Source organism: Lottia gigantea (assembly GCF_000327385.1).
Source record: "Lottia gigantea unplaced genomic scaffold LOTGIsca_13, whole genome shotgun sequence".
NCBI classification, from domain to species: domain Eukaryota; kingdom Metazoa; phylum Mollusca; class Gastropoda; family Lottiidae; genus Lottia; species Lottia gigantea.
Window position 1 is genome coordinate 1,831,644 of NW_008707425.1, and position 12,309 is coordinate 1,843,952.

The 12,309-nt window shown below is 33.2% G+C and overlaps 1 protein-coding gene across 1 annotated transcript in view; it reads left to right on the forward strand.

The window, feature by feature from the left end:
- Positions 1 to 216: 216 nt before the first annotated feature.
- The window catches only part of LOTGIDRAFT_111500 (hypothetical protein), a gene marked incomplete at both ends in the record, with an annotated part of 74,848 nt that continues 62,755 nt past the window's right edge, over positions 217 to 12,309 (forward strand). The window contains one exon of the mRNA XM_009048949.1: positions 217 to 366. Within this exon, the coding sequence (XP_009047197.1) occupies positions 217 to 366 (150 nt within the window). The remainder of the gene's footprint in view (positions 367 to 12,309) is intronic.

The window sequence follows — 12,309 nt, forward strand, 5'->3', positions numbered from 1 at the left end:
TCGAAATATTTTACCTTCGGTTAGCTGATATTTTTGGAATACCATATGTTTGTGTTATGGAATGGGTTGAGATTTGAAGATGAAAATATCAGAGGTCAAGGAACTTGATCACTATCTAACATGAAAACGAACTAGGACAGAAGGCGTGCCCAAAGCTGTCCTGAAGTTTCTAGATACATTTTTAACTTTGGATGTGAAGTAGTTTTATTTTATTTACAGGCAGCTTGGAAATTGCTGAGTAAAAGACCACCTTCTAACTGGCCAGCTGAGGGAAAGGTCACTTTCAAAAATTACATGACTAGATACAGAGAAGGGTTAAATTTAGTATTGAAAGGAATTAATTGTGAAATATTTCCAGGGGAAAAGGTAAAATTTGTTTATTCATATATTGGTGTCAACCATGTCCGCTTGTCCATCTTTTTACAGGCCCAGAAATGAATGTGCACATCAAACTGATAATAATGGTTGAACATCCAAACCAATCATGAAGAAGACAATGGCGATCACAGTTTAAAATAATAAGCTGGGTACAATGTTTCAATGTTTCCCTCTAATACAATAGAGCTTCCTCATGGAGGAGTACAAAATGAAGAAATAAAGATGACCTCACTAGTCCTACTTAACAACATTGATTTCAGATAAAGCAGTATTAAGCCCAAAAAGTTCTGAAACTTGGTTGTGTAAAGGATCAAGCATTCTGAGAACAGTTCTTTGGCATGCATCTTAACCCCATGACATGTTCTACAGTTTCAGTTTCTGCCTTCATCCAGGTTATTAGAACATCTAAAATTAACTTTTGTGATGAGTTCTATTAAAATTCATCTGAGAACAATAAATCATTTACACTTTTGTTATAGAACTGTTCTCAACACGCTCTAAATTGTAGTGATCAGAGGTAAATATGAAAGTATCAGTTAATAGCCAAGATCAATGACCTTTGACCCAATAAAAGTTAAGGTCATCAAGGTCATGAGAAATGAGTTTTCAAACTTTCAAAAATTTCAACTGGAAATTGCAAAAGAGCAAAAGCGAAAATCAAAAATTGGGCTTCTTGGAGGTTATTTATTTTCTATCAACTGATAGCAAAGGTCAATGACCTTTGACCCAATGAAGGTCAAGGTCATCCATGAAATAAAATATAAATTGATAGCTAATCCCAATTACCTTTGATCCTACAAATGTCAAGGTCAACAAAGGTCAAGGTCAAAAATTGAATAGATTGAATTTCAAAAAACCTGTTCTGTTTTATGAATTATGAAGCTGAAACAACTGAACTTCTAAGACAAATTGGCTCAAAGGATCATGTAATTGTATGCAAAGTTCCATTTTAACAAATGTATTCTTTGCGCCAACAATGTCAATAATGAGTAATTTAATTCCAGATGTGCCACGCCCCCTCATTTTTGTAGCATAAATTAATTGATATTCTAAATATTATGTTGTGTTCCAAATTTAAAGCTTCTACATCACACAGGTCAAAAGATATAGGTCAACAAAAGTCAACAAAGGTCAAAATCAAAATTTGAAAATATGGAAATTTTAAAACCAGTTCTTTTTTTGGAACTATAGATCTGAAACAACTGAGCTGTAAATACAAACTGGCCAAAAGAATGAGGTAATTGTGGGCAAAGATTTTATTTTGAAATTGGATGTAGAGTAACAATTACAACCTATGAACCAGGGCTCAAGCCAGACCAAAAATTTAGGGTGACATCACTTTTCCCTCATGAAAATTTAGGGAGACTTCATTTATTTTGGGGAGACTTATACACGTGTTAAAGTATTTGGAAAATGTGTCATGCTGTGACAACAATTGATTGTATCATAATGTGTGTTAAATAACAGACAACTCTTTAATTAAATCACTTTGTCATTTATTTCATTACATGCTAAAAAAATATTCATGTAAAACATAACAACAAGCATTAAAAATAATCAAGTAAATTAAAAGTTAAACAATATTAAAAATATTTAAAAATCCATCCACACTACTAAACTGTGAATCATGGAGTAAAGGCTTTTCTCTTTCATAATTTTCAACGCCCACATGAATATGTGGTCGTATATTGTCGTCGCCGCTGTCCGTTGGTCAACATTTCTTGTGAGCACTATAGAGACTACATTTTTTATCTGATTTTGATAAAACTTGGTGTGATGCTTTAGATTGATAAGATCTCAGTCAAGTTCGAATTTGACATATTTTCGATGAACGGTTTTTGGGTTATTGCCCTTGACTTTGTTCAAATGCGTCGAAATTTGTTAAAAATAGTTTGTGAGCAGGATTGACACTACAAATGAAACTTGTTGTGATCATTGGAATTGATAAGATCTCGGATAAGTTCTAACTTGACGCATTTTTGATGAATGGTTTTCGAGTTATTGCCCTTGACTTTGTAAAAACGCGTCAAAATTTGTTCGTGAGCACAATAGAAGCTACAGTTTTCAACCGATTCTGATGAAACTTGATCATTGAAATTGATAAGATCTCGGACAAGTTCTAACTTGACGCATTTTCGATGAAATGTTTTTGAGTTAATGCCCTTGACTTTGTTAAAACACGTCGAAATTTGTTAAAAACAGTTCGTGAGCAGGATTGAAGCTACAGTTTTCAACCGATTCTGATGAAACTTGGTGTGATCATTGGAATTGATAAGATCTCGGACAAGTTCTAACTTGACTCTTTTTCGATGAACGGTTTTTATACGCCCACATGAATATGTGGCCGTATATTGTCGTCACCCCTGTCGGTCGGTCCTTCGGTCAACATTTCTTGTGAGCACTATAGAGACTACAGTTTTTATCTGATTTTGATAAAACTTGGTGTGATGCTTTAGATTGATAAGATCTCGGTCAAGTTCGAATTTGACATATTTTCGATGAACGGTTTTTGAGATATTACCCTTGACTTAGAACGCCTTGAAATTTGTTAAAAATTGTTTGTGAGCAGGATTGAAGCTACAGTTTCAACCGATTCTGATGAAACTCGTTGTGATCATTGGAATTGATAAGATCTCGGACAAGTTCTAACTTGACGCATTTTCGATGAACGGTTTTTGAGTTATTGCCCTTGACTTTGTTAAAACGCGTCGAAATTTGTTAAAAATAGTTCGTGAGCGGGATTGAAGCTAGAGTTTTCAACCGATTTTTATGAAACTTGGTGTGATCATTGGAATTGATAAGATCTTGGACAAGTTCTAACAAAAGATATTTTTGATAAACATTTTTTGAGATTTTGCCCTTGACTTTGTAAACACGCGTCAAAAGTTGTTTTTTGCCCTTGATTAGAGCTGTGTGATTTATTTGTTTGTTGTATTTGGGTTATTGATATTGATTTTTAAAAATTTTGTGGAATTATTCAGCATGAATAATTTCTTAAATATGAGAAAATTCATACTTTAGTCACTAAAGACTGTTTTATCATTTCTGACAGCTGCCAATGGGCGTATGTTACCTTGCATCGCAAGCTATCTTTTATTTCAGTCATGACATTGGCACCGTCTGTTCTTATTCCTACTAAATTTATCAGGTTTAATTTATTCCTTTGAAGTTCCATCAGAATTCTGCTGACAATCATATCTGCATTGGCACTAGCCTCAGTAATTTCAATATTTGATAATAAAGAATGTCCTAATTCACATTTAGTCAAATATTGTATATAAACCAACAGGCTCTTGCTGTTTGACAAATCTGTACTTTCATCAAGAACTAATGAGTAATAAACAGAATCCTTCACTTTCTCCATGTTCTCAGCCAAAATTACAATTGAAATAGCACTTTGAAATTCTGTGACACTTTGGTGACTTGTATATGATGACAACTTGTTTCTTTGGTATCCAAACATAGCTAACAGTTCTAACTGGTAGGCAAATTCACTCTTGGGTAGTTCCCTTTTGGCAAGATGATATGCAATATTGAGTAACCAAGCATGTTGTGTTCTTCAGCATCTAATTGTTTAGCTACAATGGTCTGGAATGGTTGCTGATCTTTCAATTTACTCCTAGTGACAGCTGTTAAATGGGCTTGAGCTGTATCATTCTTAGCTTTCCTACATACTTTACAAAACCATTTGCATTATCTGTATCCAAAACGTACCAGTTAAAGGCCGTTTGTGAAAGCTCTTTACTAAACTTCCTTTTCTTGGGTGAACTTTGACTAGGGCTACACTGAATCCTATCGTTTACCGATATTTCCAATGGACGTTTCGAACTAGTCTTAAGAGAGGGTGAGAGCCAACTTTGTCATGACATATTACTAAATCAAAATGCATACTGGTTGGATCGAAAAGACGATGTTTTATAAATGAGTGTCTGCACAAGAAAGTTGTTTCCTCAAACAATGACTTGACTAGGCAATATTTATGATTAGAATCACTCAAAAGTAGATTAATCTTTTATCAATGGTGTCAAAAGTTATCAACCAAAGTGCGAAAAGCATTTGTTTTATAATATTCCTTTTCAAACAACACGCTTTCTCGATCCTTTGTTTTTTATCTACAGTGGCCATCTTGTCATACGCAGAACACAGCAAGCTTTTAATTGGTGTTCATTTATTTAATTTAAAACTAAATACGGGTAAATAAGCGATTTTCATTGGAAATACACGAAACATAAGGCATAATCGCACTAAAAGTTCCGCGGAACTTTTAAATGCGACCAAATTTTAAATTTCTATTTTTAACGGATTACTGAGCGAATGATTCAGGCCAGTACAGGTCATGAGGTAATGCGCTAGCTATACGCACAGTGAAACTCTTGCACGCGCTACATAACTGTCTACACACGGTTATTCAGTCAGCCTAAGGATAAACCCTATCAAAAATTAGAAAAATTGAAAAATATTTAGTATGAGTTATTGCCCTTGTTCTTGAAAACGCGTTCAATTTTAATTGAAAACACTGTAGAAGGCATAATTCTTGATGGATTTTGACGAAACCTGGTGTGAGTGTTCGTAATCACCCAAGGATAAACCCTATCGAAAATCAGAAAAATTGCAAAATATTTAGTATTAGTTATTGCCCTTGTTCTTAAAAATGCGTTCAATTTTTAGTTCGTAAACACTCTAGAAGGCACAATTCTTGACGGATTTTGACGAAACTTGTCATGAATGTTGGTTATCACGCATTGATAAACCGTATTGAAAAACAGAAAAATTGAAAAATATTTAGTTTGAGTTATTGCCCTTGCTCTTGAAAACGCGTTCAAATTTAGAAGGGACAATTCTTGATGGATTTTAACGAAATTTGGCTTGAGTGTTGGTTATCACTGTTGGTTATTCTTAAAAACGCGTTCAATTTTTAGCTTGTAAACACTCTAGAAGGCACAATTCTTGACGGATTTTAACGAAATTTGGTGTGAGTGCTTGTTATCACCCATGGATAAAGCCTATTGAAAATGAGAAAAAATATTTAGTATGAATTATTGCCCTTGATCTTGAAAAATCGTTCAATTTGTAGCTCATTAAAACTCTAGAAGGTATGATTCTTGCCGAAATTGACAAAACTTGGTTTTATTATTCATTACCGCGCTGAAGATTGAATATTTGTCTTCTAGAGTTTTCACGAGCTAAAGATTGAACACGTTTTCCAGAACTAGGGCAATAACTCATACTCAATATTATTCAGTATCGACCTAAAGAGTTCAAAAGAAGAGTACCACTTATCGATCCGTTGAACTTTTAAATGCAGGGGTCTGAAAAATGTAAATCCTCTTAAAAAGAATTTAAAATCATTAAAAGAGCAAATTTAAAACATAAAATTCTTCCTAGCCCCCTATTTGTCCCCAAGGAAAACCCCTTCCTCGGGGTATTCCTTCCCCAGTTGCATTATAATATTGTTGTATATTATCGTCTTCTATGTACTGGGCTCACTAGATCCGCGGAACTTTTAAATGCAGGGGTATAAAAATTCATAGAAAAGGCATATTTGCCAATAAAATACCGTTTGATATCCATAAGAAGACATTTCGGAGCAAAAAAATGAAATTTTATTCATGACAATGCACTTAAAAAACATTTTAAAAGTATTTTCCACATCGTTTTTTAACCGGATGTTTTGTGTACTCGCGACATGATCTACATTGATCAAGTATTTTATGTAGCGGCGAATATTGCCGTCACCCATGTCCGTCCGTTGGTCCGTCCGTCCACAATTGCTCGTAGACACTCTACAAAACACAATTCTTGACAGATTTTGACAAAACTTGGTATGAGTGTTTGTAATCACCCAAGGATGAACCCTATCAAAAATCAGAAGAATCGAAAAATATTTAGTAGGAGTTATTGCCCTTGTTCTTGAAAACGCGTTCAACTTTTAGCTTGTAAACACTCTAGAAGGGACAATTCTTGATGGATTTTAACGAAACTTGGCATGAGTGTTTGTAATCACTCAAAGATGAACCCTATTGAAAATCAGAAGAATCGAAAAATATTTAGTATGAGTTATTGCCCTTGTTCTTGAAAACGCATTCAATTTTTAGCTCGTAAACACTCTAGAAGGCACAATTCTTGACCGATTTTGACGAAACTTTGGCATGAGTGTTTGTAATCAACTAAGGTTAAACCCTATTGAGAATCAGAAAAATCGAAAAATATTTAGTATGAGTTATTGCCCTTGTTCTTGAAAACGCATTCAATTTTTAGCTTGTAAACACTCTAGAAGGGACAATTCTTGAAGGATTTTGACGAAACTTGGCATGAGTGTTTGTTATCACCCAAGGATAAACCCTATTGAAAATCAGAAAAATCGAAAAATATTTAGTATGAATTATTGCCCTTGCTCTTGAAAACTTGTTCAATTTTTAGCTCGTGGTCACTCGAAGGCACAATTTTTGACGGATTTTGATGAAACTTGGTGTGAATGTTCGTCATCACCCAAGAATGAACCCTATTGAAAATCAGAAGAATTGAAAAATATTTAGTATAAGTTACTGCCTTTGTACTTGAAAACCCTTTCAAATTTAGCTCTTACACCAATAACCAAAACTGTTGAGTGTATCTTGCAGATAGAGTTCTATTAATGGTACAGAAAAAATTTGAACAGGTTAATGTATCAAAAATTCACTACTCGATATGAGTGCATGTTAAATTATTGTAAGTGAAAATTGAAAAAAAGAATTGAAAAAAAAAATTATTTTTTTAAGTGTTAAAAGATTACATAATCAGATTAATCTGTTTATGACCCAAACTACTTCACACCTGCATGTCAAAAGTTCATATGGATAGCTTTCCTATCATAGTATATATGTTATAACACCTGTCAATCATTTTAATCCCCACAATCTACAGATTTTTATCACATTTTTTATAAACATTTAACACTTTTATGCCTATTTTCACAAATTCAATTAAACCACCCATGTCACATATCGTTGAACAGAGAAAATTGAGTAGATCCTGAATATACAAACCATATTGCTAGGAGTTAATTACATTGTTAGAACCCTCAGTAAAAAAAAAACCCAATATTTTCAAAACATATTTTAATGGATTATTGTCATATATCATTGAAAAGATAATGAAAAGGGAATTAGAAAATTAAAAAAAAAAAATTTTCTGTGTCTATGAGAAAAGATCATACAGCCGTCCAAAGTTGTCAAAAATGTTAATTTTTGAATGGCTATTAAACCGGAAGTTAATATTTTTCAAACAATATGAGTACACCTGTGGATAGCTATGGTCAAGAACATCCTACAGTGAAATTTTCAAGGTCATTGAAGGTCAAGGTCACATAGTGTGGCCTTTTGAATTTGCAAAAAATTCAAACGAATATAAAAACAATTCAAATTCAAAATTCTGTTCCAACAAACTGTAGACTAGGTTACAAGGTTTTAATAGACACCAAAATCATAGAAATCGGATAAAAAATGGAGGACTAATTAATTTTTTGCTAAAATGGGTCAGTCCGAGGTGATGGCTTATGCATCACTTCCGGTTTGGATATTTTCTGCTAAGTGCATTTTAATTATGACTTACACCGGAAGTGGGGGTGCCAGGCGTGATTTAAAAAAAAACGGAAGTTCTCACGCAAAAACCGGAAGTGATTTAAAAATTTTGATTGTATAAATGTATTTGTATGGACATTCTGTATATGTCCTGTGAATTTCAATTGGATAATTAGCGACTGAGTTAGAAATTTTGAGCTTTTTGGAAAATTTGGATCCAAATTTTTTTGACAAAAATATTTAAAAATTGCATTTTTTTCCAGCTTCACCAGATACGTCTTATAGCAATGAACATATTAAAGAAAATTTCAGGTAAATCTGTTCATAAAAAAGCACTACAGACTTGATGCAAAATATTTGCACATTATGCAATGGCACACTTCCGGTTTAGCAAAAATTGAGTTTTAGATATTCAAAAGAAGTGTATGAATGAAGGTTGAATATTTCATACTGGTGATTGTTACTGTACTGCTAAATATTTTTATTCAAAATCAAAGCTACCAATGGGCGTACATTACTTTGCCTGGCAAGCTATCTTTAAATCTATGAGCAGACTATATAAATTTTGTAAATTGCAGGCCGGTGTGGGTTATTTGAAAATGGGCTCAGTTCCGCGGAACTTTTAGTGGGATTATGCCAAACATAATTCATTTCGACCAATGGGAATTGATAAAAAGAAAGAATATGGCCATGAAATGAAATTTATTTAATGAATGGGTGGTTGGTAGTCAATAAAAATTTCGGTAATCAAAAGTTAAGAACCGGCATCAAATGCTTGAGAGGGATTCCATTGGTTAAAATTATAGACGTGATTATCTAACAAAAATAATTTGTATACGGCCTTTGCGTACTATTAGAGACTTGATAGCCGTCTACTAAACTATTAATAGCCAAAGTAAATAGAAGACAATCATGCTGTTTCACCTTTCGAGGCCGAATTTCTGAATCGAGGCAACGAATAAAATATAAGGTGACTTTTTTGCCCACATCGCCCCATAGCTTGTGCCCTGCTATGAGCAAAATTTTTTTGACATTTATTTATAACACTGGAAGTTATTCAACCAGAAAGTTTAAACCAATTTCTTCGGGAGTGAAGTTGAAATTTAACTATACTATTTTGTTTACTTTAGTAATCTATTTTGCACAAAAAGTTTCAGATTAATTGGATAAAAGCAAAAAAGTTTGTTAATTTTGGTCAAAATTTGCAAAATTTGGCCTAAAAATGTGTGCAACAAATTTTTGATTTTTGAAATTTTATTCACCCACACATAAGATGGGCGTATATTGTAATCCCGTCCATCCATTCACATTTGGATTGTGCTCACTCACTCTTCGAACGCACTGCTTTGTTTTGCAAATGAATATTTTTTTTTTTTTCGAATTTTACCTTCGCTTGTTTTCTAAGAAGGAAACATGCCACAGACTGTCTGTTACTGTTTGCTAGTCAAAATAGTGGTCCATTATTTGTTAAATGTAAATTGGCACCATTTTGACCAGCCAGAAATGAGCGGTGGCCAATGGCTCTTTTTCGATTTTTTCCATTTATCAGCTTTAATACTGATCTGATATTGCTCAAACTTTACTGTTTATTACTTCGCGCTAATGACTACAAGATAGCAATTGAAAAAATCGACAATTTTGACTTTTGTCGCTGACTTTTTTAGCTCCAATTTTTAAGTTTTTTAACCTTTTTTCTAACTTCTTCAATTCTATTTCGATCAATTTGAAAACTTACAGATGCATAGATACTTTTATTGCGAACAGAAATTAATTTTCGAAATTTCGTGATCACTTCCGGTTTTGACGCTTTTCGCTTGTAAAATATAAAATTCAACTTCCGGAATTTTGAAGACATTTCAAAAATTCTTTTTGCAATATGTTACAAATAGCCATACAAAAAACTTCAAATCAAAAAATCCAACCCGGGTGTAACAGAGTAGCCGCCATATTGATATGTCAAACTTCTGTAAAATTCAAAATGGGGCCTCAGGGTATAGAGCGCTTTTCATAATTTTGGTATGTCTGGATATCACAATCGATTGCGAAAAGAAATTTGGAAGCCGATTTTTGAATTTCGATTTTGCTTTTCTTTTATTTCCGGTTAAATTTTCTCGGTAATGTCAAAAATTTCAAAGGCTCCTATTTCGTGACCTTGACCTTTGGTGACCTTGTGGCCTGAACAAAATTTGTTGCCCTTGATGATATCTATCCAGTGATATACTCATTTGTGCTGTGCAATGTTTACTTCCGGTTTTATAGCCAATTGAAATTTACGATTTTTAGCTTCAAAGAGCTCTGACACGTGACCTAATTTACATACACCAAAAATTCTTATTGAATCTTACTAGTGTTCATCTGCCCTTTGTAATGATATATAACACTAGATATTTCAATCAAAATTGCGCTTTTTAATATTTGAAAATTTTGTACTTTCTTGTATAGTAACTGTGCGTAATTTTCTATAAATCGAAATGGGGCCTCAGGATGTAATCCAATTTGTGTTAATTTGATATCTATGGTATCTACTATCGATTGCTAAATTATATTTGAGAACCGAGTTTTGAATTTTGATTTTGCTCTTTATTTATTTCCGGTTGAAAAATATGAATACTTTGAAGGGTCGTATATCGTGACCTTGACCTTTGGTGATCATGTGACCGGAACAATTTTGATAGCTCTCGACGAGATCTTTCTAATGGTATATTAACGTTTATTGTACGGTGTTTACTTCCGAATTTATCGCCATTTGAAATTGATGAATTTTATCTTGAAAAAGTCGGTTTTCCTCTTGTAAGTTTTTTTGTGGCCTAAACGCTAAAGGTAGTTTGCTCCCTTCAACTGTTGTTGAACACAATGTGAGTTGAGCGATCTGTCGAATATGCTTTGCGTTTGGGCGATCTATATCCAGTTAATTATGATAGAAAATTATGTTTCTGTTGCGATACTTTGCGGCACAGTTTTAAGCGTAAAATCAAAACTGTTACGCACTGCATCAGAGCCTCGCGAAGCCTGTGGATCTAGTTTTAATTTTGTGTGTCAATGTCATTATGAAGATGATCCCTGTCGATTCTCGTGATGATCAGATAATTTTTCACTGAAATATCGTGTCTGACTTGACGTTTCACTCTATTAGCAATATTTAAAAACTTGGTGGAATTTCTTAGCTTTAATAACCGGCAGTAAATATATGTATCATTATTAAAATTTCTTTGACAGGAATAAATGGTTTATTTTGACAGAAGTTTTAATATTTAAAGCTACATGGAACTGTAGACGTAAATTGCTGTCGATCCTGTCTGTCAGTCTGTTCACATTTTTTGTAGGCACAATAGAAACCACAGTTTTTTCAAATCTTTAGAATGTATATATTGACGATATCTCAGTCAAGTTCAAATTTGGTAATAATCAGATTATTTAAGAGTTTGACTTGTGTCAAATTGGGCTTGTAGGCACGATTGAGGCTAGTTTTTATCTGATCTTGATGGAACTTGGTATGCATGTGTATATTGATGAGATATCAGTTGAGTTCGAAATTGGTAACAATATTATGAGTTAATTTCGGAGTTATTGCCCTCGAGTTGGTAAATCATGTCAAATTTGGCTTCTAGGCAAAATAGAGACTACAGTTTTTTTTCGATCATAGTGAAACTTGTTATGCATGTATATGTAATGCTTTACCAATGCTCTTGACTTGGTTTTAACGCTAGTAGGTAGTTTCTGCCACCACTAGTTATTTAGTGTTCTTCCCAGGAACTAACTAGATACCTGTTTCTCATGTAGAGCAGATTTGGGGATTTCATCGAATAGAGTGGGCAAATAACCAGCTAAAAAGTGGTTCTGCCTTATCCTTCAATTTCCCTATTGAGACCCTTATCTCAATTTTGAGTGCTTATTGCTACAAATATCAGTTGTGTGTTAAGTGAAAAGATTTGTTTCTAAATACATAACAGTATTTATTAACATAATTAACATTTGAACAATGAAATTAATACTGAGCCTTTCAGCTTTGCTGTATTATAAGATTTACAAGATAATGCTACCTTGGGTCAGATGACTTGGACTTACAACCAATAGTGTCATATTGTTCGCTGCAGCCAAATGTTGTCAGTCAAAGACAACAATTCTTAAATCATTTTAAACTATATTAATTTCTGTTAATTGTCAATAAATGACAATTGTTACAAAATATGACAAAATGGTGTACAAAAATATTTGAAATAAAAAAAATGACATTTTGTCAACATTAACAATATTATAGAATAATTAAAATAATTTATAGTTCTGTAATTGTCTTAATTAAAAAATTTTCCTTAACTTGTCAACGTAGGATTGACGTGTAAACTTTTTAAAATATGATAAAAATGAACAAGGC